Source organism: Phyllosticta capitalensis (genome assembly GCF_038381095.1).
Source record: "Phyllosticta capitalensis strain CBS 128856 chromosome Unknown BKA78scaffold_5, whole genome shotgun sequence".
Lineage (NCBI taxonomy): Eukaryota > Fungi > Ascomycota > Dothideomycetes > Botryosphaeriales > Phyllostictaceae > Phyllosticta > Phyllosticta capitalensis.
The window spans coordinates 1,823,587-1,843,178 of NW_027117443.1; the positions used below are offsets into that span (position 1 = coordinate 1,823,587).

The window sequence follows — 19,592 nt, forward strand, 5'->3', positions numbered from 1 at the left end:
GTCAAGTCGGTGCTGGTCGACGTGCGGCCGGCGTTCCGCATCCCGCTCGAGCACCCGGCCAACTTTGGCGCCGTCGACGGCTCGTGCTTCAACTGGGACGGGTGGAGCTGTTTGTGGGCGAATGATTACCATCCCGGCCAGGCCATCAATGACTTGTTGGCGCGCAGTGTGGCGTTGAGTTGGGGCGAGGAGGATGGGTTTTTTGCGAATGCTGGGGCGTAGCGTGAGTTGGTTGTGGGGATGTTTGGTTTGCGTGTAGCATTCATTGCATGAGGGATGAAGTTGATGTTCTAGTCTTCTTGTTGTTTTTTTTTTTTTTTTTTCCTCACTTTTTTCCCCTCACTCTTTCCCTACTGTCATGACGTCGATACCTGCGAACGAATACCAAGTACAGCGAGCGGAAGACACACTCTCTGGTTGTAACGTAGAACAACTACCCAGCAACCATACACATCACTTTCAACAGATCGAATGCACATTCCAGATCCACCATCCACATCATCCACCTCGACCAAGCAGAGAAAAGGTTCTCGATCAACCGACTGCCACGCTGCCATGGAAGCAGAAATCCAATCCTCCATCGTGAGCCCCGCCTTTCCTCCGTGATGGCATTCTTCATCCCCGGAACAAAATGCACATTCTGCTTCCCCCGGGTCAAAAGATGCCTGTCCGGCGTGGCCGTCGGTTGCCCCACTGACCAGCCGAGTTCCTTGCAGCGAGTGCAGATCGTTCGTGTCCCAGGAACAGGAAGGTGCCTCCCTCGGCGGCGCGCGCCGCTTTCCCCGGGCCCCGTTCCTGCCTGCCTGCCTGCCTTCCGCGTCCCCGCTGAGACGAGGTGCCTGGATTGCGATGTGATGCAGGTCTGGTGCTTACACGCATGTAGGCGGTTTCTGTTCGTTCTTTGGTCGGTGCGGAGCTTTTTGCATCTTAGGCCCTCTTCTCTCTGTACGCTTCCACTGAGTTGAGGTATCGAATGGCTGAGAGAGATGATTTTGTTGCTTGTTTGACCAGCGTGTCGTTCGATTAAGACGAGATTTTTCCTTTGGCCTTTCTGAATTAAACGACGGGGGGGGGGGGGGGGAGGGGAGGGGGAAATAGAGCAGACAAATGGCCCAAAGAGGCAACGAACCCACTGCTCACCATCCTCAAACGTCTAGCAAAATGATCACAGCTCTGCAAACAATTGTTTGGACAGACTAGACGTTCAATAAAAGAGTCAAATTCGAGCTTGCCTCTTTTGGCCACCCAACGCGGTTGCGATTCACCTCTCTGCCGGCCCGGGCCGCACATGGGAAGCCACGACTCAAGAGACTCGAGGAGTGAAAGAGCTGCGTGAATATGGTAGCTTTAACTAGCTGGCTTGTTTGCTTAGTATTCTCCATGTCTCAAGGCTGTAGTTGAGCTTGTTACCTTACTATTCATCTAGGGCGTTGGCTCGTTCCAGCATTGCTGTTATACATGTTTGAGGAAGGAAAGAAGCAACGTAAGGTGCTACAGCCATTTCTACTCTCCCCTCTCCACGTACACTTACTTATACGGCCATAAGAGGAAGCACGAGCACCCGGATCCAGCCAACTTCCAGTTACATCGACTTTTTTTTTTGGTTTCATTCGAGAGAAAATGGCCTTTGAGTCAGGGAAGCTTTCCAAGCTCTCACTAAACACTCAACTGCGTCCGCTGCGCCCAAATCGTGAGGAAGCAGCAACACAGGCAATCACTCATTTTTCCTTCGCTGGCCCACTCGCTCGCTAGCTCGGTCTACAAATATCAAATCCAAGCTACTTGCTTCGCGCCATTATCCACTGCACCAACAACTTGACTTCGTCAAGCCAACATTTCATCAGCCCATCACTCGTGGACGATACGTCATCTCATCCAAAAAAAACATCGCACATGTCCCAATCAATCCTTTCCAATCCTTTCCCAAAAAACACCGTCAAAATGCGCACACAAGATCCGCCTGCCCTGACTACTGCGCTCGCGCGTGCTGCTGCTGCTACATACATACGTTCCTAATTAAAGAGAGATGACTTGTGAAAACGGAAGGAAAAAAACTAAAAGTTTCAGTTACATTGCGAGGGTAGTGATATTTTTTGCCGCGGTCAAAAAGGGAAAGAAAATGAAAACGCAGGAAGAACTTTTGCTCGAATATACTTGCTCAGCAAGACATGATTCTGCTGTTCGGTGGGGATGCAGGAAACGAGGGGGAGGGGCATAATGTGGGCGAAAGGTATGAAGAGTCTTTGTTGGTATATTAAATATGATGAGATCGTGTAGAGGGAAAGGAAATTCGTCCAACTTCATGCGATGGAAAGATCTTTTTTGCGACTCGACGCCAGACAGCAAGCAAAAAGCGAATGCACCACCTTAGTACCCTGGTCTTGACGATGGCGGCGCAAACAGCGCGCTGCTATCCTCGATCATGCGCTCGATCTGACCGGTCCCGTGAGTTTCGAGGCTCTGCAGCAGTTCGAATTGCTGATCCTGGTTGAGTCCTGCGCCCGGTCGCTCTACACCCCATGCCGGCATGTTCGAATCGATGTAGTCGCCGTAGAGGGCGCCAATGGCCGTGGTAAGAGGTGTTGTGACTGGGTAGTTGGATCCCATGGTCGTGGCTTGGGGTTGAGAGTGCGGGTATCCAGGCGCGCTACAGAACGTGAAGGCTTCTCGTTGAGGTGGCGGCATGCTAGCACAGGTCGTCGGGAAATTCGGGCTCCATTGTGGGAGTTCGGGGAATGAGACGGCGTTGTTGAAGGAGGTCTGATCGTAGACTGGGCTGCTCTGGGAGTGGTGGGAGGCCGGAGAGGTGACGGCGGCGTCCATGGACGTCGACGGAACAGCGTAGGAAAGCGATTGGCTTTTCTGTGGCTGCGCTCCAACGGCATAGTTTGAAGCTGGTCGGTCGTTGTTGTTGTAGTAATTCGTTTTTGGTTGCGGGGAGAGGTATCCAAGCGAGGAATCGGGGCCCTCGGGTGGTGTTGACAGCGACACGCTGGACGCAGTAGCAGGACTCATGGTTCGCGAGCGGGTGCTACCATCGTCCCTCATGCTTGGAGAAGCAGCAGACGCGCTCTCTGTTGGAGAACTTGCCGAGATTGGGATATCGCCCTTCTTTTCGTAGACTTTGAGGCAAGCCTCGATCAAATTTTGATAGAGCGCGCGCGCTGATGCAACACCTGGCCATCTTACAGAGGCAAGCTCAATTGCATCCAGAGCAACTATCAAGTGCCTCTCGACATCGTCGCGAGAATGCATTCGTCGCACTTCGGCATATGACAATGACCACAACATTGTGTTAATGGCCATAAAGATAGATTGGGTGAAAATCCATGTAAGTTCGACTGAGCGGGTCTCAATCTGCTTGCGCTGCATGTAAATGTTGTATTCGCAAGCGTCATAGCACTGGATAGCTGCGCGAACTGAAGGTCTTGGCACCTGCGGGGATGGTCGGAATAGGAAGACGATCATGGTGTTGTATCTCCCCGTAAACCTTGTCCATGTTAGTTGCTTGCCTGAGGAATACAAGCAATGTACGTACCAGACTTTGTTCAAGCCAGAGCCGCCGTCTACCTCGGGACTTGTATCTCTCCAGGCGACCAGCTTGGCTTCCATGTTCTTAAACCAGGGATCTTGATCGTCCTTGGGCTCGGGCCTTTTCTTTTGATATAGCTTTCGGCGAATCTCCAATTGCAACAGGCGCATTCGAAAGAAGTGAATAGCAATCCACTTTTTCAGACATGGCTGTGCCGTAATAGGTCCATCAGCTATTATGAACTGGTCGTCGACCATGGAGAAGAATTGTACGTCAAAGTGTTCTTGCTTTGTAGCCAATATTGCCGGCCTTCCGAGACTGTGGGCCAGTCCCAGGTCCATGGTCAATATGCACCACCAAGCTCTTCTGCGCATATCCACTTCGAGAGGACTCGCGGGCCTGCCACCTTTTCCTAACACAATGGTCTTTTCTTCGTTCAGGCCTAGGGCTTCGCCGAGCCGGACAGCGAGACCAACGATGTAGTATACGGCGGTTCGAGTCGGTGTGGTCAGGGAGTATCCAGCGATCAGGCAGAAACATTGTATCGTTCCTAGGTCCATCGGCTTGACGGCGGCTTCAAGATATCGTAGAGCGGCCAAGTAGTATGAGTCCGCTAACCCAGCATACTGGGTGTCCATTTTTTGGAGACTGATTGCAATAACCATGCGTACAACAAAGTTTTGATAGGCATTTGTTGAGCCATTGTAAACCGCGTCGACATCGCGAAGGAAGGACGGCTCGTGAAAGATGGGATACATTGGCTGTACTGTAAAGAGTCTTGGCATCAGCAGGGGTCATAAGACGTGGTCGAACGACCTACTCACCTTTGTAGTAGAATAGCTGGACCAGCAGATTGGTCAAGTCGCGATTGGGTAGCTCCTCAGCGGCGACATCGCTGACGAGCGGATACACCTTGGAGGTGGGCTTTTTGTCTTCTTGAGCAAAGTGCTCTTTGACTTGGCGTGCGCGCGAGTCGGGGACGATGTCGGATATACTCTTCGAGTCGGTGAATTGCTTGGCCAACTGCATGACGAGTTTGGTGATGGCGATGCCGCTCGAGGGTCCAAGAAACTTGGTTTCATCGCTCTCGTGTATGCGCACAGCGGCGGCGTCGCGGACGACTTGTTCAGGGTCGGTTTCATCTTCGTCCTTTTCCAGTTCTTCAAGCTGTCTCTCGAGATCGCGGACCTTTTGCTGCAGGTGGACGACGTAGTTGCGAGGAATCTTTGCGTTCTTGGTCGGGTCAAAGTACTCGCAGTGGGCGTTGTTGCGCTCGCAGGGGCCGCAGCGCGGAAGGCCTGGGTCGCATCTCGTCTTTCTCTGCAAACGTTTAGCCGGGACTCGAGGCGTGCAAGCACGAGCAAATTACCGTTCTGCAGCGCACGCATGCAGTCAAGGTGTGAGCGATGCGGGGCGGATTGGTCTGGTGGAGGCGATTCGAGGGTTGGGAGGGTGATTGCGAATGCGATTGTACGGCTGCCATAGCTGGCAGGAGTGGAGAGGGGTCGGGGCCGGAGGCGGAGGCGGAGGGACAAAACGGGAGGATTGGAGGTGACGGTGACGCAGGACAGGAGTAGAGAATAAAAGTCGAGGTGGAGGTGGACTTGTAGAGCCCACGGCGGCCGGGAGAGCCACATGTGATGCCAGCACAGAGCGTCCAGAGCCAGTGCAGCTATGTAAGGCTGTGATGTGGAGCAGCGGAGGCACAGAAAAAGGCCGGAGGACGGCGCGAGCGACGACGATCGAGTCAAGAAACAGAGACGACGTCAAGAGATGGGATCCCGGGCGGGAGGTCAAGAGCCTATCACCAGCTGCAGCAGTAGGTGGTTAGAACATACATAGGTACATGTAGCGTAGCAGGAGACATGGCCAGGGTCGCAGCGCGCGTAAGAGTGCAGACTGGGAGTGCACACCGGCCGAGTCTGTCTTTCTATTTTTTGCACACATATCCATTTCTTCATTCCACGTCTCCATTTCTCCTACTACTACATCACATTGCATCGTCTCGCGGCGACCTCGGTGCCTCGGTCCTGGTTCCCTGCGTCTTCGGGTCCTTTATTCTCCATCTGTACGGTGACGCCTCCCCGCGTGCACCGCCCCCCCCGACTGTGCCACTATCTGCGCCTGAGGCTCATTCACCCCCCGGCTACCGACGGTGGACGGTCCCTTGCTCGGCCTCTCCGATCCGGCTTCCCGACCACCTCCTCACCGCCCGCCCGCCTGCTCGAGCTCCCATTACATCAATGTCCTTCTCTGGACATTCCTCTCGCAATTGACCCGAATTCCCTGTCTCTCCTCATGGTTCTCGAAACTCCGCTATTGCGCGTGAGTCGCCCTGTGGCTGCCTGCTCGCGATGTCGCAGCGCCAAAGTCAAATGCGATGGAAAACTCCCCGCCTGTACTGCGTGCGAGAAATCTGGTCGCGCAAATGAATGCTCCAGCACCAATGACCAGTTTGCGCGCGGCAAGGAACGAAGTTATGTTGCGACCCTCGAGGCCCGCATCGAGCGACTCGAGAAGAAGCTGGCCGAGACCAAGCAAAGGCGCCAGTCCTCCGTCACAATGTCCGACTCGGACGCCCAGGCTACTCCACGCCCGTTCGGTTCCCCGGAAGTCCAAACTCGAAAGCCAAAAGTCTCGGAGCAAAAGGCTGCGCGTCGAAAGGAAGAGGCGGATATAAACGATCTGGTGTCAGACTTTGGCTTGCTGTTCGTCTTGGCCTGCCCCTCCGCACATTTCCTTGTCCTTGTCTAATCCGCTCCAGATCCGTAAACGCGACGGCCCGTGACTTTTATGGATTCACCTCCGCCATGTCTTATGCCCGTCTCATTCTGTCTGCATCGTCAAAGGAAGAGCTCCCGGCAGGCATGACCAAACCTTTACCGCCAAGATATGCCGTCACCCCTCTTATTCAACACTACATTGATACCATCCACGTCCTTTTGCCCTTCTTCGAAGAAACCACCTTCTACCGTTCCGTCGACGCCGTATTTAATACCAACCAGCAGAAAGCCACTTCCTGGGATCACTGGACCCTGCGCATGGTTCTCGCCATCTCCTCCATTTCCTTTTCCGAGCAACGCGGGGATGTTCACTACACCGATGCGCTGGGCCACGTAAATGCTGCCCTGGAGCATTCGGAGCATGTACTTCGCCCTGGCTCGGTCGCCAGTATTCAGGCTTTGCTGCTTCTGACCCAATATGCCATGCTGGACCCTCATCACTTTGACAGCTGGACCCTGATTGGCGCTGCCTCACGAACCATGGTTGACCTTGGCATGCACCAAGACCCCTCGAAGAGTGCTGCAATGCCCAAGGCAACACTCGAGCTTCGGAGGCGGGTTTTCCATTGTCTCTATGCCATGGATAGGTACGTCGCCTTTCATATCCGCATTGCACTCTCGTTGACTCTGACAGGGAAACCTCGCTTGTTCAAACGCGCGCATTTTCATTCTCGGACGATTCGGCCAACGTCGCCTTTCCATTCCAAAATGGATCATCCCCAAAGCAGCATTCAGAAGACAATCATTGGATACCACCTTCCTTTGAGTCTGCCCTAGATCTTTTCCGTCTTCGCCAACTACAATCCGAATGGTACACGACCCTTTTCCAGTCAGGACGAGAAGCCTGGCAAGATCCTTACCCGGAAATATGGCGAATTTACAACCATATGACGTCATGGTTCAGTAAAGCGTCGCGCAATGCCTCGCCAGTGGTGAGGGATTTTCTCGAGCTTGAACTGCTCTACAGCTACGTGTACATTTTGTCGCAAAGTCCAAAATGTCCGCACGTCAGTGACTACGCACAACATCTGATTTTCGAGCACTGCGTGTCGTACGCCTCAAAGTTGCTTGCCATCCTATCAGAAGAGTCATCGAAAGACAGGCCACCCGTCACCTTTTACGACGCAATGAGGGTTTACATAACGGGGCGACATTTTGTGGACGTCCTCTCGAGCAACCAGGAAGCCCTCCTCTCCGGACACCCACCGCCACAAGGAGCTTACTCGTCAGTGTCGGATGAATCAGTGGACCCGCATGCTCAGGGGACCGAAGTGTTACCGCCTGCGTTTCCAGGCGTTCCAGGCTCCCAAAATCAAGCGGCTCGCGCCGTAGCCGCCATTAACAATTTTACGGCAATTTTGTCCCAATTCGGCCTGCGCTTTGGCTATGCGAATTGGCGAGATCGGTTTCAGCAAGATTCTTCTGGTCTGCTGAGTCACCTGTACATGGTCAACCACCAAAGACAGGAGCGAGGCTATTCAGGGTGGGCGGACGGCACTGAGACGGCGAGTACATCTCCGTACAGCTACTTTGACGTTGGATCTTCGCCCCCACCGACAACGCAGCCCTATGGATATTCCGAGGCGCGGCCGTTTCCACAGGCCGCAGAATGGCCTGGCTCGCGGCCTGGGTCCAACCGGCGGATTTACACCATTGGACAGCCTCAGATGCCCCTCCCTGTCACGACAGCATTACCGGTGACCGGAGACATGGGCCAAGGCACGGCTTGGGAAACACTGCCTGGCGGCAGTTTGAATGCACGATTCTCGTGACGCCTTGACGATTTTTTGATTTTTCAGCGATGTGAAAAAAAGACATGACAGCTAGTAATTTCTACGCAATAATGAAAACGATTGAATGAAGACGACAATGCTTCTTGGTGTTTTCACATGGCTACCGGCCAGCTTCAAACGTTTTTGCCGCCGTGCTGCGGGGAAGAAGTCGTGTCGAAACTGGGTTGACGGTTGAAACGAAGGTTAGAGAAGCCAACCTTGACTGCAAGCAATGGCGAAGCGTTGGCTGGAGGAAGCTCTCAGCGGAGAAGTGGCTGGGCTGGCTCGTGCATGCTGTAGGGCGGCGGGGCGGTGCAGATCGCGGGACCCTTGCTGGTCGTGGCCTCGGTCGCAGCACCACCGTCATCCGTCACTACCGGTGCCTGAGCTGTCTTTTGCTGTGTCAACACGCCTTTTGTCCTCTGCGCACCGTGGCACCTCCTATCGCCCGTTTCGGCCATGCCCACCTGAAGAATTCGACATCGGATCGCGACATTCTCCACAATTCGAAGCTGCCGCACCTCTGACCAAGAGCTACGTTGCAGAGCTCCCGCGAAAATGCTCGGGAACCGCCAGCTGCAACATGTTCTTTTTGTCAAGTCACCACATACCGCGCTGCTGCTGCTGATAGTAGCGCTCGCTCTTTTCGGCCATGGAGCTGTTGCCGCAAGCAACACTCGTCAAATCACTCCCAAGAAGATACCCCAACAGCCCATGAAGGGGACGGAGCACGCTAGGGCCAAAGACGCATGTCCAGACTACGTCAAGTACTCGGCACATCCTCAGTACGTGTAGCTTGATGGAAGTTGCACATTGACACTAATGTTTGCGCAAAGTGGTCCGTACAGCAGTGGTCCTATGGGACTGCCCTTTCAGCGCCCGGCTGCCGCTTGCCGCACCTTCAAGTCGCCCCTTGTCGAGGAAGTTATTGAGGAGATGAAGAAGAAGATGGTGGACAAGGACCTGGCCCGCATCTTCGAAAACGCGTTTCCAAACACACTCGACACAACTGTGAGGTGGCACGTTGATGGCTCTGAAAAGATCAAGGAGAAGCCAGGAAAAGGCAAGGGTCTCTGGAATGGCCCTCAGAGTTTCATCGTTACTGGAGATATCAATGCCGAGTGGCTGCGCGATTCTACGAATCAGCTCGCGCAATATCAAAAATTGGCCAGAAAGGACAAGGCAATCAGGACCCTGATTCTGGGAGCCATCAACACGCAAGCCGAGTTTGTAATTGGATCACCGTACTGCAACGCTTTTCAACCTCCTCCTCCATCGAAGCTGTCAAAATCAAACAACGGCATGGACGACGAGGTACACCCGGCTTACGAGCCCTCTTTTGTGTTTGAGTGCAAATATGAACTGGACTCACTGGCGCACTTTCTCTCCCTTACCAACCAGTTTTACGAGCACACTAGCAACTCGGATTTCCTGACCCCAAGATGGTATACGGCAGTGGAAACGCTGCTCGACGTGATCAAGGACCAATCCAAACCGACTTTTGACAGCAAGGGCGATTACAAGCGCAACACGTACACTTTCCAACGCGATACTCGCGCCGGTACCGAAACTCTGAGTTTGGGAGGCGTCGGGAACCCTTTGGCCGGTGGCACCGGGCTCGTCCGCAGCGCTTTCCGGCCGAGTGATGATGCGACAATCCTCGGGTTTCTGATTCCAGCCAACGCGATGATGGCCGTAGAGTTGCGCCGGTCAGCCGCGATGCTGAAAAAGGTCGGGGGCAGCAAAGCCACTGAACTAGGACGCAAGCTACAATTCCACAGCGAGGCGATCGAAGCCGGCATCTGGGAGCACGGCGTGGTGCCGCACAAGAAATACGGCAGCGTCTTTGCGTTCGAAGTCGACGGCTACGGCTCCTCCATCATGATGGACGACGCCAACCTGCCGTCTCTGCTCGCCCTGCCGCTCCTCGGCTTCGTCGATGCCTCGGACGAGATTTACCAAAACACGCGCCGCATGATTCTCGAAAAGACGGGCAACCCGTACTACCTCAAGGGCAAGTCGTTCCAGGGCATCGGCGGCCCGCACATTGGCCTGCAGAACGCGTGGCCCATGAGCTTGCTGGTTCAAGCCATGACGAGCAGCGACGACGACGAAATCTCGAATGCCCTCTCTTTTGTGCGCAACGGGAGCAGGTTGGGCCTGGTTCATGAGAGTGTCGATGTCAACTTTATCAAGACGTATACGCGTAAGTCTTTTCATCCGGGTGTTTGCTGAATTGGCGTGCTGACAATATGAACAGGCAGCTGGTTCGCGTGGGCCAACTCCGTCTTTGCACAGACGATTCTCGATCTCGCAGAGCGCAAACCGCATCTCTTGTTTGGCGATGACGCGAAGCCGTACACTGTCGATTAGAAAGAGTCGCATCACCACTTGGCAACATCGAAATGGGCAAAATCGTCGCGAAACAAAATAGAGTCATCTGCGATTTCTACTGAGCTGGGGAGATTTGCACGCGCCACAGGGTTGCTTTGGGGTCCCTCGCTTTTGAGAACCGGTCTCTCTGTTACCATCGAAAATCAACAGAAAAAGCGAAGACGAAGACTCCCTGGACACCTTCACACAATAACCACTTGGTGGAGATCCAGCACACGCAAGACCATCTCGAACGGTGATCTCCCCAGCTTTCCACATCCCTTTTCCCCATATGATCTTTCGGCCGTCTTGCGGCACCACACTGAACGTTTCATGTACTATGGTTAGACAGGCGTTCTTATCTGGCTGGGAGGCTGGCTGGCTCTTTGACGGGTAAATGGAATTTTCTTTACTTTTCAATGGCTACTTTGCATGTTTGCTTATCCGCAGGTAGCTGAACGTATGGACGATAAGTTTTTGTACGCTCCGTCCAAGTGCTCGGTTGGTGCCATTTTGCCTGGCTTTTCACCATCACTAGATGGCCGCTCACGGCCGCCACCACTTGGTTGCGGCATTCGATCGCTCCCCGTAAGGCGGCGTTGTGGAGACTCGACCGACCGGGCAGTGAGGTAAGTATGTAGCACACGGCCTACAACGACCGACATCGAAATTCGTAGGAGATGTCGCGCGCCCCCTGAGAAATCTCCAACACCCCTGACAACAACAAAGTTCCTTCAGAAACGTCCTCGACCCGGAAGCCACTCTCGTCGTTCAGATTTCGCAGTGCGGTGAGCTAGCTCGCTCGCTTGCTCGCCGGGTTGCCAAATCACCGCGGTTCAGAACAAACTCACTTATCGATAACGGCCCCGGCCCCTCCCTCTCTTCCCACAAAAAAAAAAAATAAAAAAAAGGGAGCAACCAAAACCGGCAAGCACGTCCTCGGTCGCTCCTGCCATTGTATTTGTTGTACATATACAGCGCGGCCATGATTTGATGATATCAAAAAAACATCACCTGCCCGCTTGGCTTAGTGGTACAGCGTCTCACTCGTAAATCAGCGTCATGAGAAGATCCTCGGTTCGATTCCGAGAGTGGGCATTTCTCTTTTGCTGGGGTTTGATTTTTGCGCGTTGGTGGGGTGGATGAGGGAGGGGTTTGAGGATGGGTGAGGGGGACGTGGAGGGGAAATTGGGGGAGTTGTTTTGCGGTAGGGGAGGGAGGGGGAGGGGGTTGCGGAGGTGAGAGAGGAGAGAGGAGGGGAGGTGAGGAGAGGAGCAGGGATAGGGGTAGGGGCAGGGGTTGTAAGTGAGTGCTTGCTTTTGCGCCATCTCTTTGTGCTTTTTGGCTGCTGTGCGAGTCGAGGTGGAGGTGGAGATGCAAGGGCAGACGGCAGATGAGTAACCAAGTGAGTGGGGTCGTAGGGCACGATGTACACGAATGCTCCCTGCAACTACACGCAGACAACAGTGCAGAGAAAATAAAGCAAAGCTAAGCACCGCACAGCACCCCAAAAGACAACAACGACGGGAGGATATCAATATTTGTATTATAGCTATGTATGAGATGATGCTTTTATATATACCAGGATTCGAGAGAGACACGGTATGTATAATTTGTTGTGGTGGGCGGGGGGATAATACTAATTCTAACGCCAAGTCCCGTCCTCCCCAACGACAATCTGAGGGTGAGGGTGGGTCAGGGGACGGATGGGGACATACTACATGCACGCATTCCAGCCCAGAAGCAAGACGAGATGGAGATGAAGAAAGATAGGAAAGGGAAGGAGGAGCCTCTGTCCGGGCAGTGGCAATCTCTCGCGACAGAGGAGATGGATGGGGAGTCTTCAGGAGCACAAGGAAAGGAAATGAGATGGATGAGAGGATGACCAGCAGCCCAACGCAGCCAGCACCGCCAGCTTACGCACTCGCACTCGCACTCGCGCTCGACTCTTCCACCTCGCGCATCTCGTCGCGCGCCGGCCTGTTGTCGACAAAACCTTGGTCCGTCTCGAGCTCGCGGTCCATCGAGTACGCCTTGACGAATAGGATGGTCAGCACGCCGGCGAGAGCGCCCAAGCTGCACATGACGATCCACAGGACATGCAGCGCGGTGATGTAGGCCTCGATGAGGTCGTGGCGGACGGCGGCCATGCTGGGGTCGCCGCGCATGGCATTGACGACGCTGACGAGCGTCGTCGCGTCCTTGCTGTACTCGGCCGCCTTGGCCGCGACGGCCGGGATGGCCGACGCCAGCAGCTGCTTCTTGACTTGGTTCTGCACCACCGTGCCGCCCACCGCGACGCCCAGCGTCTGGCCGAAGTTGCGGAAGAAGGGGTTCAGCGCTGCGGCTGCGGCGACGTCGCCCTTGACGGCCGCCGCTTGGTTGCAGAGACTCATGGCCGGGTACAAGAAGCCGAGACCCATGCCCGAGATGAGCGCCAAAGGGATCCATTCTTTCGCCGGCGTGTGCTCCTTGTAGAGGATGAGGAGGCCGCTGCCGACCGTGGTCGTGAACCAGCCAAAGTACATGGCCCAGCGGTAGCGACCAGTCTTGGCGATAAGGATACCGGCGACAACGGCAGCAGGAGCAGTGGTAAAGGTCCAGGGGAAGAGAGCAATACCCGAAGTCGTCGGCGACATGGACTTGGCGGCTTGGAAGTAGAGCGGCATGTAGTAGAGGGCGGACCACAGCATCATGCCGTGGATGACGATGCTGACGTAGCAGACGAGCGCCGTGACATTCTTGAAGAGGGTGCCGCGCAGGATTGGTTCTTTCGGGATGTACTTGGAGTAGACGATGAAGACGCAGAGGCCGCTTACACCGACGCAGAGCGGAACAAGCGTCCGCCAGTGGTCCCACGGGTACATGACACCGCCCTAGAACCAGTCAGTCGGAAACGTTTCACACAAATGAAATGCTTATGCTTACCCATGTGATGGGAATCAAGGTCGATGTTGTTGAAGCCACAAAGAGGAAGGAGCCGATCCAGTCAATTTGCTTCAGCTTCTGCATAAAGTTGCCGGGCTTGTACTGCAGCTTCAAGAAGAGCGGGATCATGACGTAGCCAATGGCGCAGAAAGGCACATTGATCCAAAAGATCCATCGCTGTTGACTCGTCAGCTGGGTCGCTTGTGGAAATTGATTGGGAGCAATACCCAAGAGGCCTTCTCAGCCAACACTCCGCCAATGACGGGGCCAATCACGCTTCCAATGGCCCACATCATGGTCACCAGACCGAGCCATTTGCCTCTCTCCTTGAGTGGGACCATGTCGGTGATGATCACACCCGTCAAGGCGGCAATTCCACCTCCACCAATACCCTGTATCACTCTGCTGGTCAAAAGCGCCGTAAAGTCGTTGGATACGGCACCGGCAATGGCACCGACAGTGAAGAAGGTGAGGGCGATGAGGAGTAGCGGTTTTCGGCCAAAGACATGGGAAAGAGAGGCAAAGCTCGGCTGGAAGACTGTAGCCGTGAGAAGAAAGGACGTGCCCGTCCAAAACGCTTCGATACCGGTGCCATGGAGGGCCTCGGACATGACCTGGAAACTAGTTAGTCGTGGTCAACGAGGACAAGGAGCAGACTTACAGGAAGAGCAACAGAAATGGAAGTGGCATCGAGAGCACAAACTAGATTTACAATGCAAAGACAGATGAAAGCAAATAGGAACCGCCAGCCAGGTTTAAAGTCCTCTGGCGGCGTCTCACTGGCACTTTTTAGAGTTGTCAGTTCTGATAGCCCCGCAGATTTTTGTGAGTCGTTGCGGTTCAGGGCAGCATTGAAGCTGTTGCGCGCGGATCCGAGCTGGGACATCTCAGTGCAGGATGTCTTTGTCTCACAAGGAGTGATGTCTGCCTGCGGTTGAGGGTCCATGGCTGGAGTGCGAATGGAGAGAGGAAAGTGACGAGGGGGATAGAAAGGACGGCTGGTGTGGGATCTGGAGGAGGGAACTGACCGAGCCATAGATATAACCTGGATGTAAATAAACCGCCTGCTATGGCATTGGGAGGACGAATCAATCAATGCAGGGGAGTGGGTCTTGCAGCCAGGTCATAAAAAAGGAATTACAATCCGGGCTTGCTTGACAGAGACGTCTCATAACGGCTGGCCTGTTGTCCTAGCACATGTCCCAAAACGTCACACGAGGCAGCCTTCCGGAATGGCTTGCAGTAGTATTCAAAGACCAACGGCGTGGCGGACGGGATCTGACCTTGGCCATGGCCCATATTTTGGGTTGTACCGCCCCGAACTGGCACCATTGGCTCGGCAGCTCTTCCGTCGAAGGAGCCGTTCTGGTTCTCGGTGGCCCTGTCGGACGGCTGCAGGCGGGAACCTTATAGCTTAGCATGCTGACTGCGCACCCAAGTTTGACGCCTATGTGCTGCGCTGGACGACAGATGCTGCGAAGACGGAGAATCGCCATGGCAACCTCGACTTCGAGGCGAGAGTGTGGAAGTCGGAAGCAATCGGGCGCACGTCTGTGCCGTCGTTCGCGCGGCCACTGCTCTCGTGGGGTTGGATCATGTTTGCCATGTGCTGCCGGACGTCGCGCTGAGATGAGTCCAGGAGGTGTCGATGGTGGTTGGTGTTGACAGGGGATGCCAGCGGCTACATGGTGCCAAGGCTGAGATAGACGACGACGTCTCTCGTAGCTTCGTAACCCCAACTCTTCCCCTCCCTCAACCTCCAACATCCAACTCCACGTCGCCTTGTCTTCAGCTCGGCGCTTTCCGCGCTTCGTCGTCCAGCTTGGTCTGCGTTTCGACAGAGTTTACGTGCCGATGCCGTCACGACGCAGCTAGCGGCACCTTCTTGACGCGCCGGCTCAAAATTCGTCAGCCTGCCCACGCCAGAAACGAAATCGCGGCCCGTCGATCAAGCTCCAATGCATGGACCGGCTATGCTTGTGCGTCGACAGAGAACTACGCAGCGCCCTCCGTCGTGCGACCTCTCTCTCGCCTCTCCCACTTCGTGGCTTGCCTACCTGGTCGACGTGGCTCAGCCCGACTCTAGCACGGCCCTAGCAGCAAACCGCCACAGCCAGTCTGGACACCGTCTTCTTGCATCTTTTCCTTGGGCCATCATGCTAGCCACAGGCATTCAAACATGGTCGATTCTCTCTCATGCCGTCGCTCGAGTCCATTTTCATGACGCATACTTCCGATGGCTGTGTAAACCTAACGTCTAAGAAGCTTCATGCCGTCCGTTTTCATGTGAAGCATCCACGTCGCATTGCAGCACATCTGCAATCCTGCTACGCTGAATTCACTCTGCAGATCAGACTCAACAAAGATCCGTTGAACAATAGGCAAGCACACGGCTTCTAATAATACTGGAATACGTCCTCGGGCACCTGAGCGCTCCCTGTCGTCAATTGATTGAACATCACCTTCACCATTGTCTATTTGACATGTCAACCGCACGAGTTTCAGCGCATGGCTGCACATGGAGACATCAGGCAAGAGATGATGGCTGTTGGGCCGTGGCCCATGCCGCTTCAGCCGACATTCATCAATTTATCAACTGCACCCCATGCAAGAGCACAGACTCACAAAATGTTTCTGACGTACACAGTATCCGAATTGGAATTGTACAACCCCGAGGAATTTGTTCCAAAACTCGCCCACGTGGTGGAAATCATGTAGGTTGTCAAGCATACATATCTCCTCGCTCACCGGCCTCGTCTCCAGTTGCAAGGCTCAAGGCAACAAGAATATGTCGCGCGATTGTCTCTACCTCGTCACCGGTTCCGTCACTTACTATACCCTTCGTCCTTTGATATGGTGCCACGCCATCGGCTCGACAGCCCTGTCCACAGCACGCGCCATATACATAATGTCCAGAAAAGACGATAGTCCGCCTCCTTCCAAACCTAGCGCCCATGAATTGGCTATTGAAGCCGAAGCAGCGCGTTACGAAAAAATTCTCAGCGAGCACCTCTTCAAACTGGCCATCACGACTCCCGATACCTCCGCAAGACCCATCAGCCGCGAAGTTTCCAGGCCCGTCAGCCGCGAAATGGGCCTGGGAATTCCCAGCGACAAGGCGCGGAAATCTCGCAGTATCATCACAGTAGCCGAAGTTCCATGCCACTCGAATCCAGCTCGCCAAAAGCACCACTCGTTTCTGCCTAGGATTCGCATTGACATTCATCTCGACGTTTATCCAGCTGCTTGTGAATGAAACCAGCAGCAGTTCCAGACACTCTTTTTCCGACCGGTTTCGAAGATTGAGCCAATCGAATGCGACACTCCTTATTCTTGGAGTCGCCTGCCAATGGAAAGTCAAGCCAAGCGCGACGCTTGAAAAAGGCAGCCAACCGTTTCCGCTCGTTCCATGAGACAATCAACGCTCCTTTACGAAATTTATTTCAATCCAGCCATCCCATTGCATGGATGCACCGCCAGCGTCCGCATTGACGTCAATCTCGCCATGTCCTTACGAAATTCATGACGAGTCGATTCACTTGCTCGACTGCAGAGATCGCCTTTCGCAAGTCTAGCGCTGCAAATCCCCTCACTGAGCCGAGTGGCGTCCCACAGACCAGTCTCGTGGTACCGTCCCGACTCACTCCAAACCGATATCCGCAGGAAAGCGTAGCGCGACTGCCAGATGAGGCTGGTTCGGCGATAGCGGCCGCAAGCGCCTGCTAGGGGACGAACATGGAAGCGACTGGTGGGGATACCCCGGAACCAAGAGATGGAAATCTCAGCCTCTTGATTCATATGGCTACACCACTCAGCAGAGGCCTCGGCGAACGAAGGATTGCAAAAAGAAGTCGATGCGGAAAGTTCATATATCTTAAATTCCTGCTCCTCGTGACTTCCTGAAACCAAACAGCATTAATGAAACACGTTTTCGCTGCACATGTAGTGCAACGCGCCACTTTCTTTTTTCCACGCCCATCTCGTGTTCGAGAATTTTCTATTGGACCACGGCTTTCTGATTCTGTCCAATGTCTTACGCGCGAGCCTCCAATTCCTTTATCCCGAGGTCACTAGTTGCGCCACTGACCTACTACCTTGGGCAGATCAGCGCAAAAGCAAAACACAGACAAACGACACCACGACAGATGCCGAACAAGCACCCGGCTGTATCAGCTACCGAATGCGAAAGACGAAGTCAAAGGTGAGCCAGCTGCAAGGCCAGAAACGCAAGTCTGACCGAAAGTCTCCGGACACCACCAGACACACCACTCAGCTGAGATGCGTCAATTCCACGTTGCAATGAGATGACCACACCGGCAGCTTCCAAATCGCACACCTCGTCAGTCTGGAAAAGCGCCACAAACAACGACCGCCAAAACTGTCTCGGCCCATCCAGGTGCCGTCTCCTCTTCAGCCACAAACGGACGCTACCACGTGCGGGCGGCGACTTTAACGGATACCCCAAGAAGAAAAACCGGGACAGGAGGCCCCACCACCTCCTCCATCTGCTGTCTCTTCCTCTGACCTATCTCAAACACCACCACGTCCACGGAAGACAGCCTGTAAGACGAGACAAGGTCAGACAAGACGTGGTCCGCGCGCCGGTCTCGCTCACTCACCCACTCACCCCACCACACCCGTTCAGCCAATCCATCCTTTATCCACGTTGGCGCGCACGAAGGACGGCGGGCCGGACAGGGCGGCGCGCAAGCGCAGGCGCAACCGTAACCATAACTTTGCTACGCGTTGGCCTATAAAGGAAAAGGCAAAAAGACGAACGGCAGAAGAGACGAGGGCTGCTAAACCAAGCAACAACAAGCTAGGCGCTAAGCGGCGACGGCGTGAGACCGGGGCGCGGGCCAGCGGAGACTTTAAATCTTGAGGCCCTTTTGTCAGCGACCGAAGCAGCAGCCCCTCAGGCCTGTCTGTGAAGGTGATGTTGAAGATGGAGCTTGTGCCTGCATGCTTGCCTGCTAGCTGGCTGGTTTGGTAGCACGGCGAGACACAACGAGACAAGACAAAATAGGAGAGCAGCATCAGCGCCTGCGCTGCATCATCGCTTGCTTCTGCCACATGCTTGCAAATATCCCTATTTCACCCGACTGTACTCACCATCGAGCAGACAGACTTCAACACAACATCGCTTCCCAGATGAGGCGCTCTAAAGGCGACATGGGCCAAGCGGGGTGGGCTCAGGAACGATCGATACTTAGCCAGCACTGACTGAGTGACTGTTATACCTGTCTTGCTCGCTTGCTTTTCTTCATCTCCTGTCTCGATTTGTCCCTACTTCGCCCGCGATCTACCTAGCGACCGCCGCCGATGCATTTTCCGCCTGTCTATCTACCTGCCTACCTGTCAGTCAACAGTAGCGTGGCAACATCCACACCTCAAAAATGCTACACCAGCCCGGCCAGGGGAGCAGACGATAATACCGCCAGCATGTGCATCCACTCGCGAGCAGGCAGCAAGGACCATCCAGTCTACGCCGGTGAGCCAGAGCCAGATAGTCGGCGCTCGCTTGCTTGCTTACTCGCGAGCAGCAGCAGCAGCAGCAGCAGCAGCAGTAGCAGCGCAAGTGGCAATATAAGGCAGGGCCTGCAGCAAAGGCCAGGACATGGGCACATGTACAAACAGTGAGAGAGGAGGTGGTTTACCCAGTGCGCATCCAGTAGCGCAGTGGCGGGCAGTGGCGGCCAAGAGGGGCACAACACACAGAAAGGAAACATACAGAGCCAGGTATCCTTGAGCGAAGAGAAAGCAGCTTGGCGGACGAACGAGGCAACAAGAAAGGCGCGAGGCGAGGCCAGGCGAGGCGGTGCGATGGTGATCGAGCTACCTACGCTCGCTGCCTGCAGGCCGCCGTCGGTGGCGATGTAGGGCGAAGTTCAAGACTGGGGATGGTGGTGGGGAGAATGTGGGTGGGCAGGTGCCCTGGGCAGGCCAGAGACCACAGACCTAGACCAGTACTTGCTATGTCTGCATTGCGTCAGTAGCCGCCGACCTGACCACACCTATCTACTGTTCGTGCCAACGGTGGCCGGACCTGCCTCCTACTATAACGTTGTCAAATGTATGCTATATTTACTCCATCTCTCCCTCTAAAGCACTACCCGTAAGACGGACTACAGGACCCCCCAAACAGTCTGAACCAGACATCGCGGAGCTGCCGCCGCAGTCTTCATGTGCACCTATCCATCTACG

At 54.6% G+C, this 19,592-nt stretch overlaps 7 protein-coding genes and 1 non-coding gene across 8 annotated transcripts; 5 read left to right on the plus strand and 3 right to left on the minus strand.

Moving 5' to 3' along the window:
- Window positions 1-305: 305 nt before the first annotated feature.
- Window positions 306-1,062, plus strand: BKA78DRAFT_314877 (uncharacterized protein). Its single transcript, XM_066888499.1, has one exon. It carries the CDS (start codon window positions 606-608, stop codon window positions 963-965), a length of 360 nt encoding a protein of 119 aa, XP_066744551.1. The 5' UTR covers window positions 306-605; the 3' UTR covers window positions 966-1,062.
- Window positions 1,063-2,367: 1,305 nt separating this feature from the next.
- Window positions 2,368-5,015, minus strand: BKA78DRAFT_251001 (fungal-specific transcription factor domain-containing protein; the record flags this gene model as incomplete). The annotated part of the gene is made up of 4 exons (XM_066884621.1): window positions 2,368-3,490; window positions 3,539-4,298; window positions 4,357-4,852; window positions 4,902-5,015. 4 exons carry the CDS (start codon window positions 5,013-5,015, stop codon window positions 2,368-2,370), a joined length of 2,493 nt encoding a protein of 830 aa, XP_066744552.1.
- A 703-nt stretch (window positions 5,016-5,718) lies between these two features.
- BKA78DRAFT_314879 (fungal-specific transcription factor domain-containing protein) lies at window positions 5,719-8,217 on the plus strand. Its single transcript, XM_066888500.1, has 3 exons — window positions 5,719-6,240; window positions 6,297-6,902; window positions 6,950-8,217. Exons 1-3 carry the CDS (start codon window positions 5,831-5,833, stop codon window positions 8,085-8,087), a joined length of 2,154 nt encoding a protein of 717 aa, XP_066744553.1. The 5' UTR covers window positions 5,719-5,830; the 3' UTR covers window positions 8,088-8,217.
- Window positions 8,218-8,812: 595 nt separating this feature from the next.
- BKA78DRAFT_138949 (uncharacterized protein) lies at window positions 8,813-10,492 on the plus strand. Its single transcript, XM_066882722.1, has 2 exons — window positions 8,813-10,293; window positions 10,348-10,492. Exons 1-2 carry the CDS (start codon window positions 8,910-8,912, stop codon window positions 10,458-10,460), a joined length of 1,497 nt encoding a protein of 498 aa, XP_066744554.1. The 5' UTR covers window positions 8,813-8,909; the 3' UTR covers window positions 10,461-10,492.
- Window positions 10,493-11,476: 984 nt separating this feature from the next.
- Window positions 11,477-11,558, plus strand: BKA78DRAFT_t97. The gene has a single exon. It is a non-coding gene; the product is annotated as a tRNA-Thr (tRNA).
- An 818-nt stretch (window positions 11,559-12,376) lies between these two features.
- Window positions 12,377-14,274, minus strand: BKA78DRAFT_251843 (major facilitator superfamily domain-containing protein; the record flags this gene model as incomplete). The annotated part of the gene is made up of 4 exons (XM_066884683.1): window positions 12,377-13,336; window positions 13,389-13,565; window positions 13,616-14,002; window positions 14,050-14,274. The coding sequence occupies 4 exons, from the start codon at window positions 14,272-14,274 to the stop codon at window positions 12,377-12,379; spliced, it is 1,749 nt and encodes a 582-aa protein (XP_066744555.1).
- A 178-nt stretch (window positions 14,275-14,452) lies between these two features.
- BKA78DRAFT_138996 (uncharacterized protein) lies at window positions 14,453-15,250 on the minus strand. The gene has a single exon (XM_066882723.1). It carries the CDS (start codon window positions 15,152-15,154, stop codon window positions 14,579-14,581), a length of 576 nt encoding a protein of 191 aa, XP_066744556.1. The 5' UTR covers window positions 15,155-15,250; the 3' UTR covers window positions 14,453-14,578.
- Window positions 15,251-16,016: 766 nt separating this feature from the next.
- Window positions 16,017-16,644, plus strand: BKA78DRAFT_295761 (uncharacterized protein; the record flags this gene model as incomplete). Its single annotated transcript, XM_066886520.1, has 2 exons — window positions 16,017-16,102; window positions 16,152-16,644. The coding sequence occupies 2 exons, from the start codon at window positions 16,017-16,019 to the stop codon at window positions 16,642-16,644; spliced, it is 579 nt and encodes a 192-aa protein (XP_066744557.1).
- Between the last annotated feature and the right edge of the window lie 2,948 nt (window positions 16,645-19,592).